Source organism: Prionailurus bengalensis, chromosome D4, assembly GCF_016509475.1.
Source record: "Prionailurus bengalensis isolate Pbe53 chromosome D4, Fcat_Pben_1.1_paternal_pri, whole genome shotgun sequence".
In the NCBI taxonomy this organism is placed as follows: domain Eukaryota; kingdom Metazoa; phylum Chordata; class Mammalia; order Carnivora; family Felidae; genus Prionailurus; species Prionailurus bengalensis.
The window spans coordinates 82213135-82238084 of NC_057359.1; the positions used below are offsets into that span (position 1 = coordinate 82213135).

The 24950-nt window shown below is 37.5% G+C and overlaps 1 protein-coding gene across 4 annotated transcripts in view; it reads right to left on the minus strand.

The window, feature by feature from the left end:
* Positions 1-1399: 1399 nt before the first annotated feature.
* The window catches only part of RC3H2 (ring finger and CCCH-type domains 2), a 52763-nt gene continuing 29212 nt past the window's right edge, over positions 1400-24950 (minus strand). The window contains exons 10-21 of one of the 4 annotated variants that reach the window (XM_043566846.1): positions 18695-19003; positions 13994-14208; positions 12919-13352; positions 12176-12346; positions 10018-10134; positions 9439-9652; positions 9114-9198; positions 8771-8852; positions 8542-8676; positions 8185-8292; positions 7944-8092; positions 1400-6710 (exon numbers count right to left, since the gene is read on the minus strand). In XM_043566846.1, the coding sequence (XP_043422781.1) occupies positions 6515-6710; positions 7944-8092; positions 8185-8292; positions 8542-8676; positions 8771-8852; positions 9114-9198; positions 9439-9652; positions 10018-10134; positions 12176-12346; positions 12919-13352; positions 13994-14208; positions 18695-19003 (2215 nt within the window). In that variant the 3' untranslated portion in view covers positions 1400-6514. Of the gene's footprint in view, positions 6711-7943; positions 8093-8184; positions 8293-8541; positions 8677-8770; positions 8853-9113; positions 9199-9438; positions 9653-9987; positions 10135-12175; positions 12347-12918; positions 13353-13993; positions 14209-18694; positions 19004-24950 lie in introns of all 4 variants that reach the window. The other 3 variants (XM_043566845.1, XM_043566848.1, XM_043566847.1) reach the window with 3 other exon arrangements.

Consider the following 24950-nt stretch of genomic DNA (forward strand, 5'->3'; position numbering starts at 1 on the left):
TTCCAGATTCACCCCTCTCTCCCTCCATCCCTGCTTGGCCACCTCTAAACACTTCTTACCTAGATTGCTGACCTGGCTTCTCTGCTGGTCTTTCTCCAGCCTCACCTCACACTGCTACCAAAGTGATCTTTCTAAAACCCCAAATTGTTCAGATCATCTAACTTCCAAGACTCCCTGTCTTTTTATTATGGTATTGTGTCCTTCATAGAGATCTCTACCTACCTCATCTAGTCATGTGAATTCAGGCAAATTTTCTCCCTTAGTTTTCTCACCTGTAAAATGGTGACAATAATGGTCCTAGATTTTAATACACCTGTAGCACTGGAACATATTAAGTGCTCTAAGAGTTACGTAAACTATTCCTTAAAAACTCCTTGCATTGTAACACTTACAGCTAAAACAGGTTCCAATCGTCACCCTCACTCACTGCCTTTGAGAGGTAGAACAGACTTGAGTCTGACTCCACTACTTTCTAGCTGTGAGTCTTGGGCAAGTTACTTAACATCTCAGATAGAAAATAGGAATAATATCTACAGAGAAGAACTGTTCAGGTACAGAGTGGGTTGTCGTGAAGGTAGGGTAGGTGCTTGGGTGTTTATTCCCATCTCTGCCTGGTGACCTGTTATTCAGCCTACAAAATCTAGCCTGGGATCATTTCTCAAAGAACCATCTCCTCTGGCTTACCACCACTACCATTTGCCCCATAATTTACCTTTTGGAGTAGGGCTTATTATATTTATGTATTTGTCCTATTTCCTTCCTCACCTAGACTGTGAACTGCTAGTATTATCTATGCCCTCATTTCCCATACAGAAAGTACTTTATCTATATTTTAATGACTGAAGTGACTGGATTACAAAATATTTCAACCTTCCTGGTCTATTCATTCTTCAGATCCTTCCCAGGAACGTATGCGTGAGGCAGGCAATTATTTATTTATTTTAAAAAGATTTTTAGGAGTGCACCTGGGTGGCTCAGTCGGTTAAGCATCCAACTTCGGCTCAGGTCATGATCTCGTGGTTTGTGGTTTCGAGGCCTGTGTCAGGCTCTGAGCTGTCAGCACAGGAGCCTGCTTTGGATTCTGTGTCTTCCTCTCTCCCTGCCCCTCCCCTACTCACGCCACTCTCTCTCTCTCTCTCAAAAAAAAAAAACAAAAAACAAAAAAAAAACATTAAAAAAATATTTTTAAGTACAATCTACCCCTCAACGTGGGGCTCAAACTCACAACCCCAAAATCAAGAGTCGCATACTCTACCAACTAAGCCAGCCAGGCTCTCTGAGGCAGGTGATTATTTAAATCTCAAGGAGTATCCTGGTAGCTTAATTAAGCCAAAATGTATACCAAGGATATCAATATAACTAAAATGCACCATGAACTTAATATTGACACTAAAACAACTTTTAAGGTGGACAAATAATTTTATTTTGTGCATGCAAATACATGTCAAGTACTGCAAACTTTTTCCATCAATTTTCTCTCAAACACTGAAAATCATGATGCTCTATTCTGTGAACAGCCAAAGCTAATATCTCTTCACTTCAGTGCTACAGCAAAAACACACAGAATTCACTCTTTGCTATTCACTATCATCACAACCCTCATTGTTCCATCTCTGCCCTCCCCCCATATACAGGCCTTTAGAAATCCTAGCCTTCCCCCATTTAATCCTATTCCTATAGCACAAAGGGAAACATTACAATTTGGAAATTCAAATTGAAATAAATGGAATAGAATTTATTCCCATATATATTCCCCATTTCATTGTACAGAATTATTTTAAATTATAGTTTTAAATAGAAGCTGAGTATATGCCTTAAAAATGAGCATTAAATCCATCTTAGAGATGGTGCCTGCTTTTTACATGATGGGTGTACACCATCTTTAATTTCATTTACATTTCAATCGAACAATAGATTTGCAAAGAAAATGTCTAATACAGACGTAAAAATATTCACACTAGAGCTTCACAATCGGTTGTACAATTGACAAACAGGCCTCTTTTCCCAAACTTTCCAGCTAAGCAAATTTATAAAATGTAATCAATGCAACAAGAAAAACATTTCTCTTTCACTTCCAGGGAAAAGAATATGCAATAAACAGTATAAATGCAGACAGCAGTTGCTGCAAGCTAACCACGATACTCCCAAGTGGCTGTACAGTGGATATGTGCAGTACAAATAAAAGCCACATGTGTTGTATCACAACTACAGTATAATTGTTTGCCCAGCTAAGAGAATGCATGCACTTCCATGCCTTGGGTTATAAAGTGAGGCCTAATTCTCGACAGATTGATGGAATATATGCAAATGACCTTGGCTGTTGGCAGTACTAAGTGCAGCCAGTGTCTATGTTCCACTGGTTTGAGGATATTTTTAAAATTTTATTTAAAAAAAGAAAAATTGCCAATTTTGGATTTGGGGGAATAACTGCTCTTGGAGTAGAAATAAGACTCCACTCAAATGTGGGGTGTTCTGATCAGTGGCCTTGACTCCTTGTATTCCCTTGCCAGCAAAGGGATACAAAGAAACTGCTAGTAAAAAGGAACAACTAGCAAATGTATTCAATTTATCCAGAAAATGGGATACTCCTTGAGCACGTTCATTTGTGTTCTGCTTCTGCTTGCAGAAGGGGTTCTCATGAAGGAGTTACAGTAAGTGATCCCATCAACACTCTTCACTCACTAAAACACAAGAAAAGTTCTTCCAGGAAACTAACACATAGTTGCAATGCAACTTTTCCCTTTAAGCCTAGTTACCAACACTGGTGACAGTCTGCTCAGGAAATGACACAAAGAAGCTAGGGAAGAAACATTCAGATTCAAAGTTGAAATCACATGCTGAATCTGAATCTAATCATTACAATTGCACCCCTGCTAACAAGACAACACAGGCTTTAACATCTAAAATGCAAGAGCAAGCTAGATGGTTTTTAAAACGTTTTCAAATGTTTAAATGATCCCATTTTAAATTCCTAGAAATAGCTGTGCATCTTCTTATTTTCTCAAGGCAGCATATAAAATTGGGATGTGCTTTATATACTTGGAATCAACTTGAAATTTGAGTGAACGGGACTAGATCCATACAAATGGAAAATTTCAGATCTCGTACAGGAGGTGAGGTTTCTTTTATAATTCTCTTGTGAGAGTAAGTAACTACTAGGAAAAAATCAGTGCCATCGACCCAACGAAGTACTACCTTCTCTTGAAAATTGTATGCACGACCTTCATGCATGACACTTGCTTATCAGATGGTACTGAAAGGAAGTCATGGCAGGACAGGCAAGGGAATCTGCTCTGGTCAGGCACCAACTAGACGAAATACATACATAATCTTCTCAGAATTTATAAAATGAAACGATACTACAAAAGAGAACTACTGAATTTAGATTCACAGAATCTGAATGAGGCACATGGACTTCAGAATGGGACTCAGAAATGGAAAAACAAAAATGTAAGAAGTAAACCAAACACACAACCCACCATTTTCCCACTTTCCAGACCTCAGACTATTTTTTCCTAATTGAACCTAGGCACCACACGTAGTTAAATTACCAACATCACACATTTCCTCTCCTATCGCCCTATATACTGATTTCAAATGCATGTACATCACATGTTGGTAAAAGGGTCAAATGACAGGGAAGGCACCCAATTTTAAAAAGTCACATCCTAGGTCTGATTTATAATTTTTTTTCCTCTTGACATCAGGGAGTAACTTTTTGAAGAAGGATCAGAAAGACTGCTCTTTCTTCTAAAGTGGCAGAGAACCAACATCTTTCCCTCACATTAAACCCACCATGAGAAACAGAAGATGGCCACTATATAAAGGATGCAATACAGAATAATCCCAACAAAGAAACAATTCCTATGTTGTTAGTGAGAACGAGAGTAAGTTTTTAAGAACAGGGAGTTATTGTTTTATGGGATCACCTGCTGCAAGACAAGCATTATTTTAATATAAATGTTCTGAGACATACCAATAAGGTTGGCAGGTATATACATACACTGATGCAAATGTAATTTCACTGGACAAGTAGGCAAACACCTAAGCAGTTTATCCCAAACCCCTCCAGCAGAGCACAACCAAGTTTCAAAATTTCAATTTTAAAATTAAAAAGATAAGGTTAAATACACAAGATCAATTTATGTAGTATATATTCACCCTCAGAACGTGCTGAAGATGTTTTGCGTAGTTCTGTTGCACAGAGGGTTCTTTCCCTGAGGGCACATAAGGAGCTCTCAAACTGTTAATAGGTCTCTATTTTGTAACAAAATAGCAATTTTAAAATCTTAAAAAAAAATACATTACCTTCAACATGGAAGATCTCACTATTTAAATATCCATGAAATAGACATACTGGTTTGCATATCCTTTTTGGAAATACAAACAGCAAATAAAGTACATTGGAAGCATTTTAAATGTAATAAGCGCATATTTATAGAAGGGTTCTGATATAAATTATATAACAATCATGTTCCTGTAATATCCTAGGCTAATTTATAATGTCAGAAATAAGTTAATGTAACATGGTTTAAAACTCTTGTTCCTATTCATTTCAGGTTACAGAGTGAAATAAATAAAATGTCTTTGTAGGGATAGGGAGCACTGGCCATGGCAAAAGGGTACAGTACTAACCAAAGGAAACGAAGTCAAGGCTACTGTGCTGTTATGCTACAAACAAACATCCTCATACATTTGAATATTAAATAAATGTGTAAGATCTTCCATACTGACACCAGAATATCAAAACTACCCCTTTGTTTCTCAGGTATATTTACAACTTATCAGTCACCTTATGAGCATGTTCATTAAGACAGGTATCAAACACCAGTATTTACTCATTCTGATCAAGAAATTTCAGGGAAATGTCAACCCTCCCGCCCCTGGAAATGTGCACAAAACTTTTTATCAAAATCTTATCTGATACAATGCTGTGGTTTTGTAAAACAACTAAATAGCTCAGACGACCAATAACATGATCCTGTTTAAGCATCTTGCTAGCAGGAAAAGCCCTTACATACAGTACACCTGGTGAAAGATCAGCTTGGCTTAAAATATTCCAGTACAATTTTCAGAGTAAACAACTTCACAGAAGTTAATTAAAAAAAATAATAAAAGTCAAACTAATCTTAAAGAAACTGGGGAAAAACAAAGACAAACTATAGGTGAGATCACCAGAAAGGAATGCCCAGTTTTTGTTTCCAAATGTCGACTGAAGTTTAGGTTTCAAAAATACCTCCCCCAAATCTGGGGCATGGCTGGTTGAACATACTGCATGCTTCCAGATGCCAGGTCCAAACACTTTCAGTCACATTTAGCAGGGCAGAAATTACTCATGTTTTTAAGTACGAATAAAGGTTAGCCAATGTTCTATTATTACATGGTTCATAGTCTTATCAACCTAACGGTCAGAAAACAAGGAAAATTAAATGCAACGTGAAGTAACAATAAACAATACTTAACCACGATATTGCAATGAACATCCAAATTAATCAGTTTAAATAAAAAAAAAACCCAGCAATACCATCTTGTTAGTCAGTGCAAACGCTACATACAGGGTTTTCTCAAGAAAGCTGAAAGCACCTGATTCTTTTGCCAAGTCATCAGATTCAATAATGTACAGGCTTAAATCTGCGTTTTAAAAAACTGCCATTACATTAGTGCATAATTTATCAAAATTGTAAAAACGATTCTGCATAACTTAGGAGAATTTAATATCTAGTACATCAGCTGAAAGACTTAGGCACTTGGTTATATATTTAATTACTTACTTCAACAAGTAGCCTGTGTATAAATATTAACAAAGCAGAAACTAGTCTTGAAAAATGGAAAATTAAAAAAAATTTCAATGCTACAGATAAAAGCACTGCACCACACTCCTACATATAATGCAGTAAAGAAAGCTAGTATATAACCCTGTAAAATTCTATGGTAAGAACATCTAACTCCACTCTTCAAAGTAAAAAAAAAAAAAAAAAAAAAGAAAAAAAAAAGAAGGAAAGAAAGAAAAAAGAAAAAAAATCCATGCAAAGTCCCATGAAAAAGATAAATAAAGCAGCTGGAATGAGATGGAAATTTCTCTCAGCAAAACATAAAATAGAAATAAATAAGTTAATTAAGTCTACTTTCACTAGATGTATCATTGTAGGATCCTGCTAGTTTAATAACTGAGTTGTTAATTTTCTATAGAAGCCATTTAAAATAGGAAATGGCTCAGTTACTGCACCGGATTGCTACAAACTCATAAAAAGCTGCTTGAAGCTTAAGTTAAATGTCCAAATTCCAATCACCTCTGGAAAGTGAACGTGTTACCCTAGTAAAGTAAATTTTCTTTTTTTTTCATAATGCTAATGCAAGAGGGCTTGAAGTATCAAAGAGTCCACAGGAAATGGATGCCCCCGGTAATATCTTTTTTTAAAAAAAATATACATTATATAATATATATTATATATATAAAAAAGCTAGTGTAAATGCTTCCATGGTATGGTCACAAATTTGAAAGATGAACCTCCTTTCAGCTGTTAACCATCTTCCCATTTGCAACAGGTTTTAAAAAGTCGTTTTTATCTTCAGACATAACGTGAGTTTTCAGAATGAGGTTGCCAACACTGACAGATGTGGTGATGGGGAGGCAACTTGCATTGCTAATGGACACTGGGAGTGGCTGGCTAAAGCAAGAAGTTACCGGCAGAATTGTTTTTTGCTCCTCCCTGAGAGAAAATAAAGGACATTGAAAATAAATTAGCTTTAAGTGAATAACCCTTTAAAGAATAACTATACATGCTTAATATTAGTTGTAACAAACTTCAAAAGCCCCTAGTAAAGGCATGTATTTATCACTAAAAAATATCAGCAGTCACTAAAAAGTCCCTTTTTCCAAAAATCTTATTTAAAAAATTAAAATACTAGACGGGCACCTGGGTGGCTCAGCACTGGGCCTACTTGGGATATTCTCTCTCTGCCCCACCTCTGCTCATGCTCTCTCTCTCAAATAATAAATGAGTAAACTTAAAAAAACATTAAGGGGCACCTGGGTGGCTCAGTTGGTTAACAGACTTCAGCTCAGGTCATGATCTCACAGTCCGTAAGTTCGAGCCCCACATCAGGCTCTGTGCTGACAGCTCAGAGCCTGGAGCCTGCTTCAGATTCTGTGTCTCCTCTCTCTCTGCCCCTCCCCTGCTCATGCTTGGTCTCTCTCTCTCTCTCTCTCTCTCTCTCTCTCTCTCTCTCTCTCTCTCTCTCTCAAAAATAAATAAACATTAAAAAAAATTAAAATACTGGCTAATTTAAGGCCAACAAACTATTAAGTTCAAGACTAACCCATAATTTTGGCAGTAATTATATAAAATGGCAATATTAAATCTAAGAATATCTTTTTCTAATGTTTATTTATTATTGAGAGAGAGACAGAGCGTGAGCAGGGGAGGGCAGAGAGACAGAGGGAAACACAGAATCCAAAGCAGGCTCCAGGCTCTGAACTGTCAGCACAGAGCCCGATGTGGAGCTCAAACTCACGAACTGCGAGATTGTGACCGGAGCTGAAGTCGGACGCTTAACCAACTGAGCTATCCAGGTGCCCCTAAATCTAAGAATACCTTAACATGATTTTTTTAAAAAGGGAAACCCTTCATCTAGATTTTAATTCTCCATTGTGTAGTCTAGAAGTGTGCCTACCAGACTGAGGAAGTATTAACCTGATGCTGGAGCACGAGGACAAACTTTTATCCACAAAAAAAGCAGGTCTCAGGCTACTTAAAAATGGACTATTTTGTTCAAGTTTGCCTCTTCTCTCCTAAAAATTCAGACTGACCCAATCACTGCCCTATTACATAAGGTCTTCGCCTCACAGGAGAGAGCCAAAATTGCAGGTAACACTGCATTTATTTTATTTAAATATTCACAACCTATGTCCACTGGTTATGAGTTATCTGTCTAACACTCACAGAATCACATGGTCTTCACCTAAACTCTGTCTCTTCTGCTCCAGTGGCTCCTTTTGGTGCTGTTGGACTGGATGCCCATTTTCCACTGCTGTTCCATTCAGCAACTGATCATTTTGAGAACTGATACCCAGCTGTATGTCCAGGATCTCCTAAGAAAATAAAATGTTAATCCTTCAGTATGAAAGTATTTTATAGTTTCCAATTGAATAAAGCTTCCTAAATATCTAATTGTGGTACTTACTTCAATTTGTTCACCTTGTCCATCAGGTTCATCAGTATCAAGTGCCGAAAGCTCTAACTCAATATCCCTATCAGGCTTAGTATCGCTTGCATCTTCTGTATAATCACTCTGTAATACAGAAAAAATGCTGATTTTATACCTGGGGAAGCTGGGGCCCCCCTTTTAGATTAAAGTAAGAATCTCAATGATTGAAATAAAAGCTGGTACTGCAATTTTATTTCTATTCTGAGTTTGAAAAACAATCATCCACCAGAAAAAGGAATGCTAATATACACTAGGTAATGGCATAAACTAACACAGAGCAGCACCAAACAGCAAATACATTAAGCATGAAGCTGAGAGGTTCAGTTTTTTTACCTCTCCATTTCTCAGTTCAATTTCCTTGCTTAGAAGATTTAAGGTAAGGTGGCGGCCTTCATCCAGGGAATTCCACTTCTGCTGCATGGCCAGTGCATTGGCCTCCCTCTGAAGAAGCAATGAGTTACTCTTGGCCTATAGGGGAAAAAAAACAAAGGTAAAGTTAGCTTTCAACCATAGCTTTCAACTGCCATTTTAAGAATTTAAAGCTGAGGGACACAGAGACTACCTGCTGAAGTTCAATGCTCAAAAGGTCTCCAGTACTGGAATGCTTTCGATGACCAGATAAATCAGTAACAATGAATCTGTCCCTTTAAAGAGAAATATGTTTACAATTATAAAATTGAAAGAGTTGAAGCAACTAAAGCAGTAATGGCCATATACCAAATACGTTTTCTGTAATTAATCAACCCTGAAAGTTTCAGTCATCATTTAAATGTTTTCTCAGAAATCTGTTATTCAGCTAAAATCATTAAAGTACGCTTCATGAATAATCGGGGGTAGGATCTATACTCTGAGGATACACACAAGTCTGAAAATAGAGAATCCAAAAGAAGTAAGAGTAACATTACCGTTCAATATAGTGTGCTGATGACGTGGCCTCGTTACCATACGAACTCCACCTTGAATCAACAGCATTGACATAAGGAACATAATCTACAGAAAGGTAGAAAGAAACAATGATCAGAAAAGTGAAATTCAATATGTAAATGTGAACATACACTTTTTAAAAAAGATCCATATTTTATCCAACCAGCCATGTTCTTCTGGCTAAACCATTTAATTCTGAGCTCCTGTGACTGTTAAATAGAGGGAAATGTGCTGTACCTCACAAAGTGAGGATTAAAAAGCACAGTGCTAGAATACAGCAAGTGAGATACTAGTGAAGGGGATTACCTGATACACTGATAGGCTTAGTGGCACTTCCTTGGGAAGCAGTGGCCTGGACAGGATCCGTGGTATGGTAACCTGTACGTGAAGATCTGGAAATTGCACCCCATTTTGAGATGATAGGTCCATCACTAAATGGAATTATTGGGTCTTCTTCTTTTGTCCTTCTCTGAGTTTCAAATAAATGCACTCTTCTCTTAACATCTCCACTGTCCAGGTCCTGCATAAACCAAAGAAAATCAATTAAAAGGATTGTTGTCAATTACTTCAGCTAATAATACAGGTACATGCTTTCAAAAGACATGTAATCAAATTTTCTGGTAAATTTAACACTAGCAGCACATCTTAGTGATAATCCAACATCCGTTTTAAACCACCAAACTAGCTCAAATAATTTAAGCATTAAATGCAATTTATTTCAGACTTACCTAAATATAACTCAGCTGCTTACAGATGAGTTATATAGCAACAAACAATATGAAGATGAAAGCATTCAATCATTCTAAAACTTGAGTCAACATGCATGATATCCCCCCCCACTCCCCCAAATCATACCATTAATACAGCATTTGAATTAGCAATTACATCTCTGGGCTCTGAATCGATGGCATTTATACAGGAGCCTATGGTGCCACAAGACCAAGGAGAATAATGAGAAAGATGATCTTCTTCAAACTTTGTACCACTCACACTCTCAGAGAACTGATTAAAAAAAAAAAAAAAAGGCATAGTCAATTAGTACAAAACTGTTAAACTTACAAAGTTGTAACTAATACAAAGTAACTATTATAGAATATATAGGACTTCATAATGAACAAATAATATAAAAACTTTCAATAGTTAATATAAAAATACTGTCATATGTAACAAGTAATAATTATACTATTTGTATTTACATTATTTACTATAGAAAACAGAATGACTTCTCTTTTTATTTTGCTCTTTCAGTACTCATAAGGAACCCCTGACTATCAAACACCAAATCAACAAATATTTGCAGCATGTCTCTAACATGGTATGAAGCACTCCAAAAAAATGGAAAAAGGCAAAACACACACACACTATGGTCCATGTCCTAGAATAGTTTACGATTCTGAGAAAAGACCATCATGTAAATATGGGAATATAACTGATAAACCATGCAGGATCAAATTTAAAAAAAGAACTCAAAGAAGGCTGTCTGGAACTAGAAGAAAAAGTGGACAAATTTTAAAAGGACTGTCCAAATTATTATAGGATCAGAATACTAAAGTTGTCATAATCATTAAATCTAGTTTACTAGATATAGAAAGCTGATGCCAAAATAGTTAAATTACATATTACAAGTCATATTACTAGCAAACAGCAGATCTGAGTCTCAGGGAAATATATATATATATATTTTTTAAGTAAACACTACACCCAATGTGGGGCTTGAACTCATGACCCTGAGATCAAGAATCACATGTTCTACCAATTGAGCCAGCCAGGCTCCCCAGAGGAATAATTATTTCTTAAAGCATAGTATAAAAAAATGCAAATACATTTTTCTATCAAGCAAGTGGCAACTCTATCACTCTGTTGTCAAGATGTTTAGCTGCTTTGAAGAAGTCTCAGTTCGATGAGAAATTTGGATCTAGATTAAGAATTCAGTGGTTTATTGAAATGTTTATGGATGAAAAAATGTTATCTGAATTACTTCGAAATAATCCAGTGGGAAGAGGGGGTACAAATGAGAGACTGAAGAGTAGGTAACAGGGGGTGATGGGTACGTGGGGTTTATTATACTATTCTACTTTTGTATATGCTTGAAGTTTTTCATAATAAATTTTATTTACTTTTTTTTGAGAGTGAGCATGCAAGCAGGGGAGGGGGGGAGACAGAGAGAGTGAGAGAGAATCCTAAGCAGGCTCCATGCCCAGCACGGAGCCTGACACGGGGCTCAATCTCACGACCATGAGACCATGACCTGAGCAAAATCAAGAGCTGGACACTTAACTGAGCCATCCAGGCACTCTTCATAATAAAATTTTTAAAAGTTTTAGATATTAGAGCCCAAAAGAATGGGAAATAAATCAAATTAGAGGAATTAAAAAAATAATGGTTTGTCGTATATATAAAAGTACTGAAAACAACAAGGTACACTGAAATGATCCTGATACAAAAATTTGTTTTGTAACAACAAGAATAATTAACAGTGATGCAAAACTGCATGAATAAAACCACAGGCATTTCTGCAACTCCTGTGAAGTAAGGAAGAAATGCTTCTGCTAGATCAGGATTCAAATCCCAGCTACTTACAAGCTGAATTTATTACTTTGGGCAAATTACTTAATTTCTCTGAGTAGGATTTCTAAAAAACATAGATTTAATACCTGCCCCCTAAGATTTTTGTGAGAATTAAATAAAATAGCATTATGCAAATGCTTAGTACAGTGCCTGGCACAAGTAGGTGCTCAATAAATGGTAGATATAAATCTTATTACTAAAAAACAGAAAAATAATGACAACTATACTGCTGGAGAGACTTTCAATTCTTGGCGGAACAGGTCTTAAGACCATTAAAAACTTAATGGTCTTCAGAGTCTCATAATGCCTAACTGTAGTGCTTCTCACAAACTCAATGTTCACTGAACTACGTGACTCAACTTCACACTAAACCGCTGCAAAATACCCAACACAGCTAACCCTGGTTGGAAAGAGTGCTCTGAAGTCGGGTGTTTGACCTATCCTTGCAACATCAAATGATGAAGACCTTTCTTACATCAGTGCGAAAGTCTACACTGAATAGAGGAGAAGGTGGTGTTGGTGACTGTGTTGCCACAGGAAGAGTTGAAGAGACAAGAGGTGCTTTCTGAGAGTGGTACTGTGCCCACTGCTCTGGCTTTCTTCTTATCTGCTCCTCGCAACTGGTCTTCAAATGACCACAAGGTTCCTAAGGGGGGATAAAAGAAACAATCTTAATCATCTAGGGAGCAGTAAATAAACTTGTCTATTTCCTGTGGAAATAACGTAAACAGTTTATTATATTGTTGGGACAAAAAAATACAGCAGGGAAGTCACCTTAGCCTATTCTCCACACATTTAAATGAAAGGATTAATGTTTAGTCAAGTGAGCACTCAGTTTTCTGGTTTAGAGAAGTCATTTGTATCTATGTGGGGATATTGAAAATAGGCCCTGTCCTTGTATTTTGGAGATTTCTCTATACCTTCCCATCAGTTTCCTATCCAAGCATAACATTTATTGAGCATTAATATGTATCAGGTCCAGTTCCAAGGGCTTTGTTTTTCTGATTTAATCCTCACAACAGCCTTATGAGGTAGGTACCATTATTGCCACCAAACATGAAAAACCTGACGTACAGAACATATAGTAACTTCTGTAAGTCACACAATTTCTAACTGGAGGAGCTAGAAACCCATACCTGGGTGGTAGGACACCAAGTCTGACAGTGGGCTCTTTACCCACTACACTACAGTAGCAGTCCTATTTCCACTGTCACTTACCCTTGGTAAAGGCACACTTGTCCTTGGCTCACTTGGTGGCTGGCAAGCCACTGAATAGTACCCATCTAATGAGTTATATCTTTCCCGCAAAGACGTCTGATAAACAGACGAGTGCATCACATCCATTGGAGGTAAAGAATTACTTCTAATAATGTCATCTCGTTGGTACATAGGTGGGCGCCAGATGCGCCTGCTGTCGTACACAGGAGCATACATTCCAGAAGGTACTGGCGGAACTGGTCCATACGGCTGTGGAGGAGGAGGTTGGTAAGGAGAAGAATTCATTCGATCTCGAGGGGAAAATGTACTGTAATGATCGGCATATGGCATAGAAGCAGGTGGGAGGGAGGACTCTGGAACATTATTGGATCTCACAAAGCGAGGAACACAGGGAGCCACACCAGCTGGTACCGTTGGAGGTGGTGGGTAGTATCCTTAAAAATTAGAAAAAGGAATATTTAATGTAATCTTAGTAAAATCCAACATTGTACAATGATTTAACTCTAAACCAGCTTTTAATGTGGGAAAAGAAAATAAACTTTGAACCTTAGTTACTCCTGCTTTAGACAGACACTACACTACTATATGAACTCCTATGTTAAACTGCTTCTCAAAAACACAAGACAGGCTATTAAGAGATGGCTGGTAAGTTTCCTTCTAGGGCATCTACTGCCACAGGTTTTGGATTAAGTAATCAGTTACATTATCGATTCATAGCTTTGGGGGAGCAGAGGTAAAAACCCCTTTCAAAATCTATATAAGTTGTGTATTGTCTTTCCAAAATTATACATTAAGTATATATAAACCAAACATTCCACAAACTATTTCAAGGGATTCACAGAACTCCCTGAAGCTCATCCATGGACTCTGTATTTGACGTAAAGGAAGGAGAATCTTAAAACTATTGGCATGCAGAATCATTAATTCTTAGGGCAGGAAGAAAACTTAAGGGTTATATAGTCCAAAAGATTAATTTCTTAATATAGATATTCTAGATATAAGTGATTCACTTATGTATCTAAGGACAATATATATTAGTTTCTTTTCTTTCTTAGAATTGCCTAAAATTACTTACCTGTCTGGGGGTACTGTGGGACTTCGAAGGGTATCGGAGTCCTTGGATCTTGAAAATACTGAATGTTTTCAGAATGCTGAGGATATACTGGTACTCTAGTTATAAATGCGCTGGATTTTGGAGGCACAGAATTCAGCTCTGTTCCAACATTAGAAGGCCCAGCTGAGGTAGCCGCTACATTACTTACAGGAGTCTTGGGTGGAGAGCCAATTTTACTGGAGAGATAATTTATCAAAAACAAAGAATAAATTACTGTCTGTAACTGCTGTCTTCCTCAGTAGGAATTTTTCATAAAATTATATAGTGAAACCACTAATAGAGAAAATTTAGGTATTTCCATAGTGACAAATAATTTCATTGCCACCCTACACTGCTGATTCACAGGATTGTAGTAACAGATCTCATATTCTGGCAAGGGTAAAAAGAATGCAAACAAAGCCCAGGCACTAATGTGATCCATCAATCCCTTTTTACTCATTGTATAAACAAAGATTTTTCCTAGTGGAAATTAAAAAAAAAAAAATTTCTATTCAGGGCGCATGGGTGGCTCAGTCGGTTAAGCGTCGGACTTTGGCTCAGGTCATGATCTCACAGCTCGTGGGTTCGAGCCCTGCATCAGGCTCTGTGCTGACAGCTCAAAGCCTGGAGCCTGCTTTGGATTCTCTTTCTCTCTCTCTCTCTCTCTGTCCCTCCTCACTCATGCTCTGTCCCTCTCTTTCTCTCTCTCAAAAATAAACATTTAAAAAATTTTTTAAAAAGTCCTATTCAACAGGTTCACCCTTAAATTTATTGTTCAATAACTACAGTTAACCCTTGAACAACACAGGTTTGAACTGCATGGGTCCATTTATATGCAGACTTTTTTCAATGAATAGTACTGTAAATGTATTTTCTTTTTTAAAATATCTTTTTGTTGTTGTTGTTTTAAGTAAACTCAACCCCCAACATGAGGCTCAAATTCACATCCCCTAGATCAAGAGTCCCATGCTCTGCGGACTAAACCAGCCAGGGCGCCCCTCCTTGTATTTTATTGATGACATTTTCTTTTCTCTAGCTAACTTGACAGCAAGAATACGATATACAGTACATACAACCTACAGAATATGTGTATTATAATTGATAATATGTTATCAGTAAGGCCTCTGGTCAATAGTAGGCTATGAGTAGCTACATTTTGAGGAAGTCAAAAGTGTCCCCTATCCCTGTATTGTTCAAGAGCCCACTGTAGTCTCCCAGAATTCTCTGGGACAAAGACGACAGACATGTAAAAGAAGGACTGTTCTGTTAAGAGATAGATGGATTAAAATGTAAACTCCTTGAGAAAAGGCCATTTTTGTCCATTTTGTTAACTGCTGTCTATCCAAAGTTACATCTAGAAAAGCTAACTGTTACATCTAGAAGAATTCCTGGCATACAGTAGTCATTCAGTAAAAATATCTGTTGAAAAAATGAAATAGTTCCTGCCACATAACAGAGTGGATGAGTGAAACGCCAATATATGGTTACTCATTCAATTGATGCAAAATAACCAAACTTTTTATCTTTTTTAACCAGGGATTTTCTTTGTTGAGTCACCAGGCAATCAGCTCCAGAGGATCTCACCACGTCTTTCTTATGCCCTACTGAGAAGTCAAACTTTGGCAGAGCTTAGATATGTGGTGACTCCAGAAAAAGAACTTGTTAATGATGCAGGAACTCAATATGTTGCATCCCAAGTAGATTAAAGGGTTTTTCTCAAACTAGAGAAGCCCTTTTAAAGCTAGAATACAAACAAGTATGGGCTGCTTTTAAGTCTAGCACAGCAGATTAGTCTAGCAGATGTTTACTTTTATGTGTAAAATGGAAATAACTAAGGAACTGTGGGTAATAATAGCAGATACAAATTTACTGACTTACAGTTTAAAGATATTTTAGGGCTATATTTATTCTTTGAACTTAAATAAAGGCAACAAGGAAAATAATTAGGATTTCCTTGTAACAGTAATATAACTCTTATCGAGCAATTACTGAGCACATTCCAGGCTCTATGCTACATGCTTTACATAGATCATCTGGTCCTTCCATATCAAAAGGTTATATACTGTCAAATTGGGATAAGTACTTTAAAATGGCAAACCTTAGGGGGCACCTGGGTGGCTCAGTTGGTTAAACGTCCAACTTTGGCTCAGGTCATGATCTTGTGGTTCGTGAGTTTGAGACCCCACATCAGGCTGTCTGCTGTCAGCAGAGCCCCCTTCAGATACTGTCTCCCCCCACCCATCCCTTCCCCACTCACACTTTTTCTCTCTCTCTCAAAAATAAACATAAAAAGAAATGGCAAATTTCTAGACTTGTCAGCGAAAAAGCATCAAAATCCATGACAAGATTCATAGCCTCATGTGATCATGCAAGCTATCCACAAAAATGAGACTAAGGAAAAAGCTAACCTTCAGCTACATTCCAGACAGACAGCTAGATTACTACAGCTGTAGCCTACATGGCTCTCAGGATTCCAGGCTCTCCTTTGCAGCACCCCTCTCCTGCCTACCTGATTTTGCCAGGGCTGCTTCCTGTCCTGGCAAGATCTTTCCTTCCCAACTATCCATACTTTTGGAACTACCTCAGGTCTTCCTGGGCTCATTTTACCTCTAGGGAGTCTTTCATAATAACTCCCTATAGAATATTATTACTTTTTGTGTTCCAATAACACTTGGAACACAACTCCATTATAGTACCTATCAGAACATATTATATAGTATCTGTTTACGTCTGCCTCCAAACCACACTGTAAGACCCTCAGAGGCAGGGAGTAGTATTATTTAGTTCATTTTCATTACTGCTACCAGCTGGCTGGTGTTGGGCACATAGAAGATCCCTAATTTTTGAATGAATTAATGATTTATTTTTTCAAGTTGTTCCCTTAGTCTATAATTAAAAAAAAAAAAATTGGGATAGGATTTACTTTTTAAGGTGTATAATTCAGTGAGTTTTGGTATATTCACAAGGTTGTGCAACAACCATCACCACTACCTCATTCTGAAACACCTTCATCAGCCCTGAGAGAAATCTCTACTCATTAGCATTCACTCCACAGCCCCTGGCAACTACTCATCTACTTTCTGTCTCTCTGGATTTGCCTATTCTGGACACTACCATAAATAGAACTCTGTAATATATGGCCTTTTGTATCTAGCTTCTTTCACTTAACAGTTTCGAGATTCATCCACATTGACTGTAGTATGTATTAATATTTACTCCTTTTTTTTTTTTTTTACGGCTGAATACATTCCACTCGTATGGATATAAAACAGTTCTAGGTGACCTTGCCAAAAACCTTCAAAAGCTCATTTTCTAAACATATATGTAACACAAGGTCTCCATAATCTGGTGCAACCTACCTATCTAATCTTATTTTAACCAGTCCCTAACATAAACTTGCTGTTCTAAAAGGCTGGTCTCTTCAATATTCCAAATAATTACCAACAAATTTGACCCATATTATGCTGTTTCTTTTTCTGAAATCCACCATGTTTTTCCCAGCAATATAAAATATTCCTGTTCTTTCATCCAATTCCAATTTTGCTTCATTTGTGTAAATGCTGTCTCCACAACTATACTCTCGTAAGTTTCTTAAAGGAAAAGAGATCTTATACATGTCCTGTATTTTCAAGTGTGACAAGAACATAGCTCAGAATGAATGTTCAAATACCATTTGCTAACTAGACAATGTTCTCTGACATGTCATTTCTAAAAATCTCTCCCAGGGAAAACTGTAAGGATCCTCCAATAAACAAATCCTCCTATCATATGCTAACCGCAGAAATAAAGAATATAATTGCTTACCTACCCACTGTTTATTATATGAAATTACTAGCATAATACTTTGTTCCTAGAAGGCATATAATAAATGCTGACCGACTATTCAGGGGCAACAAAATCGGAACATGATTTAACTGAGACCCTAAAACAATACCAAAGCATGAGATTTCTGAGGTGTAAGTAACTCAGATGGTCAGAAAGTTTTAAAACTTTTTTCTTAAAGAACCAAAACCCTTCCTTATGCTGAAACCTGAAAATATTGGTAATAATAACAACAAGATATTGAGGTACTGTTCAATGCACACTGCAATAGTGATTCACTTAATCTGTGCAACCAACCTGTGTAGTAGTTACTATTACTGTATGAATTTTGTGGATGAGTAAATTGAGGGAGACAGATTAACTGGCCTAAGTTCAAACAGCTAGAAAACAGTGAGCCAGAATTTGAACCCAGGGAGTTTGCCTCCCAAGAGCCCCCTCTTAGCTACTACACATCATTAAAGAATATAGAATAGACTGTTCTGAGTGAAGCAGAGGCTGGAGGCTTAGAATCTCACCTTGCTGAGGTTTCTATTTAGCCCCTTTCTGGTACCCCTCTGTATACGATTCTAAAGTTCAAAGATCTAAGTGTGGAAAAAACCCAATTCTGGTCCAAACTCTTCAGTTTACAGTCAAGGAAAACAAAACCCAGAGCTGAACTGACTTTCTAAGATCACAGAGCTTTTCAACTGCAGAGCCAGGACTAGAACTCAAATTTTGGGGGATTCAAGTGCTTTTTCCACTAGGTGAAGATTATGCATTAAAAATTCTGATTAGTTCCTTTCACTTAGGATAAATTAAAATACTCAGTCATTTCTCAAAAGGCTGAGTAACTCACAGTAACCATTTTTACCTAATACTTACTTTTCAGTTACAGACTCTGCAGAAGGCCCAGTTGCGTTCTGACCATTAGTGCCAACCTTCCCCACTTTCTTCACAGTCTCCAGAGCTCTTAAAGTACTGTCAGTACTACGTGGGATTAGCTGGGAAACACTGTTTTCTGCATTTGAAATTCCATTTGTACTTGGAACAATTTTCCCCGTTGTTTCAGTACTTCCTATGACAGAAATGACATTTCCGGCTGTGGTTGTGACAGTGTTGTTTACACCAACTTTATTTAGAAGAGGAAATGTTCTTACAGTTGCATTGATCTTTTTGTTCCTTAATCGATACCTGTTTCAAAAACAATCAACATATATTGGTGAATATTGCACTAAATTTACCCTGGAAGGGGGGGGGGAAGACAACGGGAAAAGATTTAAATAAGGAGGAAATAGCTTTGAAAAAAAGTTTCATCAGCTAAATATCAAATACAGTCTACACCAAACTCTGCTGTTAGGTGTCACATGAAAACACACACACACACACACACACACACACACACACACACGTAGACATGTAATTAATGTAGCAAGCAAAATACACATGTATCAAAGAAGCTTGATGAGTGAATGGGAAGAGACCCTTTTGAAAATTTTGTATAATTGCAATAAAAAGTACACTATGTAAAAATGAAAGGAACCATACCAAATCTATTTAGGAATGTAGAATGAAGAAGAAAGGTATGCAAGAGTTGACAAAATTCTGTTGTTACCAAATGTTAGAGCATTATATAAATTAAAAAAATTATAAAACCAAAACTCGTTCTTAAACACTACACCAGATTAGTTTATGCCTAATGTAAAAAGCATTTGGATTAAGAACAGAATTTTCTGATATTGAATTCATAGTTTTATTTATGGTGGTCAGGTATAACACTTTCAATACATAAAGCAATTTGATCTTGGGACTCCATTTAAGAAAATCTGTTTCCACTTGTACAACAAAAACTTCATTATAATGTAGTCCTAGTCAAGGTTCCAAAACTTTAAAGTGGTGAACAACTGTTGTTACATGAACAAAAAGTTTACACACATTTGGAGCCATAATTACATATGCCTAAATTAATCTGATATTAATGTTATAATCAAACAAAAGGTAATTAAATATAAATAGTGTTAGTGATGAGCAATGCCTTCACAATAGTCTCCCTTTCAGTCCCTCGGTATCTATAAACAACCTCATTATTCAATCCCGCTAGTCTCCATCTCCCCTCTCTCCTGCTCTCCCTCTCTCTCGTGCACATCTCCTCCCTCCCTCCCTCCCTCCCTCCCTCCCTCTCTCTCTCTCTCTCTCTCTCTCTCACACACACACACACACACACACACACACACACACACACACACTGACAGAGGCAGGTGGAGCTCAATAAAAGAGAAGTGTCCCCAGATCAGACTGGCTGAGGATGAAGTGACTGAACACAAAGTTAAAAAAAGACAACAGGTTATGGTCAGTTTATATAAGTCATCTTAAGAGATTCTGGAGAGTGACTGACTACTTTTTTTTTCCTTTTTATTTGTTTATTTATTTGCTTAATTTATTTATTTTTAAATACATCCAAGTTAGTTAGCATATAGTGCAACAACGATTTCAGGAGTAGATTCCTTAATGCCCCTACCCACTTAGCCCATCCCCCCTCCCACAACCCCTCCAGTAACCCTCTGTTCTCTGTATTTAAGAGTCTCTTATGTCTTGTCCCCCTCCTTGTTTTTATATTATTTTTGCTTCCCTTCCCATATGTTCATCTGTTCTATATCTTAAAGTCCTTACATGACTGAAGTCATATGATATTTCTTTCTCTAATTTCGCTTAGCATAATACCCTCTAGTTCCATCCACATAGTTGCAAATGCAAGATTTCATTCTTTTTGATTGCCGAGTGATACTCCCATCACACACACACACACACACACACACACACACACACACCCCACATCTTCTTTATCCATTCATCCATCAGTGGACATTTGGGCTCTTTCCATACTTTGGCTATTGTCAATAGCACTGCTATAAACATTGGAGTGCATATGCCCCTCTGAAACAGCACACCTGTATCTCTTGGATAAATACCTAGTAGTGCAATTGCTGGCTTGTAGGATAGTTCTATTTTTAATTTTTTGAGGAACCTCCATACTGTTTCCCAGAGTGGCTGCACCAGTTTGCATTCCCACCAGCAGTGCAAAAGAGATCCTCTTTCTCCGCATCCTCGCCAACATCTGTTGTTGCCTAGTTATTGTTAGCCATTCTGACAAGTGTGAGGTGGTATCCCACTGTGGCTTTATTTGTATTTCCCTGATGATGAGTGATGTTGAGCATTTTTTCATGTGTCGGTTGGCCATCTGGGTATCTTCTTTGGAGAAGTGTCTATTCATGTCTTTTGCCCATTTCTTCACTGGATTGTTTTTCAGATGTTAAGTTTGATAAGTTCTTTATAGATTCTGGATACTAACCCTTTATCTGGTATGTCATTTGCAAATATCTTCTCCCATTCCATTGGATGACTTTTAGTTTTGCTGATTGTTTCGTTTGCTGTGCAGAAGCTTTTCATTTTGATAAGGTCCCAATAATTCATTTTTGCTTTTGTTTCCCTTACTCCCAGAGACGTGTTGTAAGAAGCTGCTGCGGCCAAGATCAGAGGTTTTTGCCTGCTTTCTCCTCGAGGATTTTGAAGGCTTCCTGTCTTATGTTTAGGTCTTTCATCCATTTTGAGTTTATTTTTGTGTATGGTGTAAGAAAGTGGTCCAGGTTCATTCTTCTGCATGTTGCCATCCAGGTTTCCCAGCACCACTTGCTGAAGAGACTGTCTTTAGTCCATTGGATATTCTGTTCTGCTTTGTCAAAGATTAGTTGGCCATATGTTTGTGGGTCCATTTCTGGGTTCTCTATTCTGTTCCACTGATCTGAGTGTCTGTTTTTGTGTGAGTACCATACTGTCTTAATGATTACAGCTTTGTAACACAGCTTGAAGTCTGGGATTGTGATGCCTCCTGCTTTGATTTTCTTTTTCAAGATTGCTTTGGCGATTTGGGGTCTTTTCTGGTTCCATACAAATTTTAGGATTGTTTGTTCTAGCTCTGTGAAGAATGCTGGTGTTATTTTGATAGGTACTGCACTGACTATGTAGATTGGTTTGGGTAGTATTGACATTTTAACAATATTTGTTCTTCCTATCCAAAAGCATGGAATATTTTTCCATTTTTTGTGTGTGTCTTCTCCAATTTCTTTCATAAGCTCTCTATAGTTTTCAGTATATAGATTTTTCACCTCTTTGGTTAGATTTATTCCTATATACAATTGGTACAATTGTAAATGGGATCAATTCCTTGATTTCTCTGTTGCTTCATTGTTGGTGTATAGGAATGCAACCGACTTCTGTGCATTGATTTTATATCCTGCGACTTTGCTGAATTCATGAATCAATTCTAGCAGTGTTTTGGTGGAATCTTTTGGGTTTTCCGTATAGAGTATCATGTCATCTGTGAAGAGTGGAAGTTTGACCTCCTCCTGGCTGATTTGGATGCCTTTTATTTCTTTGTATCGTCTGACTGCTGAGGCTAAGATTTCCAATATTATGTTGAATAACAGTGGTGAGAGTGGACATCCTTGTCTTGTTCCTAACCTTTGGGGTAAAGCTGTCAGTTTTTCCCCATTGAGGATGGTATTAGTGTTGGGTCTTTCATATATATGGCTTTTATGATCTTGAGGTATGATCCTTCTACCCCTACTTTCTTGAGGTCTTTTATCAAGAAAGGATGCTGTATTTTGTCAAATGCTTTCTCTGCATCTATTGAGAGGATCATGTGGTTCTTGTCCTTTCTTTTATTGATGTGATGAATCACACTGATTGCTTTGTGGATGTTGAACCAGTCCTGCATCCCAGGTATAAATCCCACTTGATCAGGGTGAGTAATTTTTTTCACGTATTCTTGGATCCAGTTGGCTAGTATCTTGTTGAGGACTTCTGTATCCATGTTCATCAGGGAAATTCATCTACACTTTTCTTTTTAGTGGGGACTTTGGTTTCAGAACCAAGGTAATGCTGGCTTCATAAAAAGAGTTTGGGAGTTTTCCTTCCACTTCTATTTTTTTGGAACAGCTTCAAGAGAATAGGTGTTAACTCTTCCTTAAATGTTTGGTAGAATTCCCCTGGAAAGCCATCTGGCCCTGGACTCCTGTTTTTTGGAAGACTTTTGATTACTAAGTCGATTTCTTTACTGGTTATGGGTCTGTTCAAAATTTCTATTTCTTCCTGTTTCAGTTTTGGTAGTTTATATGTTTCTAGGAATTTGTCCATTTCTTCCAGATTGCCCATTTTATTGGCAAATAATTGCTCATAATATTGTCTTAGTATTGTTTTTATTTCTGCTGTGCTGGTTGTGATCTCTTGTCTTTTATCCTTAATTTATTTGGGTCCTTTCCTTTTTCTTTCTGATCAAACTGGCTACATCTTTATCATTTTTGTCAATTCTTTCAAAGAACCAGCTTCTGGTTTCATTGATCTGGCCACTGATTACTTCTTTAAGAAGGACGGGTATGAGTAGACCTATATTTTAGAAAGGCATTTTGCTGGCATGGAGGGGCTTGTGTTTTCCTCAACATGCTCTCTGAAACCTGCTCTTCATTTTTCACCTCAAAGGTTCTTATACAAAATAGCCAGCTGCTCTTTGCTTTCCATCCTCAAAGGACAAATCTCAGCTACCTTTAAGATTACTCTGGCAGGCAAAAAATAAAATTTTAATTGCAAGTACCTTAAAAGATAAGGAGTTGTAAGAAGTAAAACCTTAACTAAAGGAGGTAAAATATGTGGCAAGTAGCAGTACATACTGGGCTCCTAGCATCTAGGCAGCTAAAGACTTGGACTTCAAATCCAGACCTCACATTTGAAAATGCCAATTACTTCCTTATTCTTTTAAAATCACCTTTTGAGCTCCGTCAAGTCCTCACTCCTTGCCTTACTCAGCTTAGAATCCACTATCCACCATTTGTCCCTCCCTTATAAATACTTCAACTCCCTTGGCCCACTCCCTGTGTTGAACTCCTGGTAAAACCCTAATCCAGTTCTTCACATATTCTCTTACTCTGTGCCTGCTTCCAGGCAGCTGAACATTGGTGGAGAAAAACCATGCTATCATGCTCTCTAGACTCTCTTCAAAATTCTGATCAATTATTTAAAATGGCCAAGCAATACACTAACACACTTCTCTACTAAATTCCCTTTCCCATCTCTAACATCCTTTCTACCTCCACTGCTGATGACATTGCCTCCCACTTGACAGACAAAACAGATGAAGCCAGAGGAGACTTACTTCTTTCACCAATTCCAGGAAGCTTCCTGACCTGTAACTACATCCTCCTCCTAAAAAGAGATGAAGAGCTCCTGCTCTTAACTCAGGTCAATCCTGCCACTGGGGTTCTAACGAGGTCCAATCTCTCCACTTGTGCCCCAGGTCCCAAGCATATCTGCCTTTCCAAAGACTTCACTCCTATAATGATCTTTTTTATTCTAGTGCACCATCACTTCATTCAGGTGTCTGCTTACATGCCATATCCTCTGATATCCCTTCCCAGACAACCTCATCTAAAATATCTCCCCTTTCGCAACCATTCTTTCTCCATACCTTGTGTTATTTTTCTTCATAGCACCAATCAGTACCAGATATTATATTTTGTATTTATTTGCTGTATGTCAATCTTCTCTACAACAAAGTAAGCCCCATGAGAGCAAGGATTTTTGCCTTTCTGACTGACCTATCTTCAGCATATAATATAGTGCCTGGTGCACACTGTGTGTTCAATAAATATTTGTTGCGTGAACAGGGAGTAAGCCTTTGACTTCATATGGCCAAGAGAAGAACTAACCACTGATTTTCTACCTCCAAAAGCATTTCCCATCTAAGTTAAAACACTACTTGGTTATACAGATCCCAAACCCTGGAGTCATTCTTGATTCTTTTCTTTATAGTCCACATTCAACCTATCAGTTCATCAAATATATATCCCAAATCTGACCACTTTTCATCATTTCCATTACTATAGTTGTAGGACCAAGCTACCAATCTTGTACCTGAACCACTATAGTATTTCATTGGTCTCGAGCCATGCAGACTCTAGGGTGACATTTCTAAGACAAAGTTAAAATCTCATTGTTGTGGGATGCCTGACAGGCTCAGTCGGTGGAGCATGAGACTCTTAATCTCAGGGTTGTGAGTTCCAGCCCCATGCTGGGCATACAGCTTACTTAA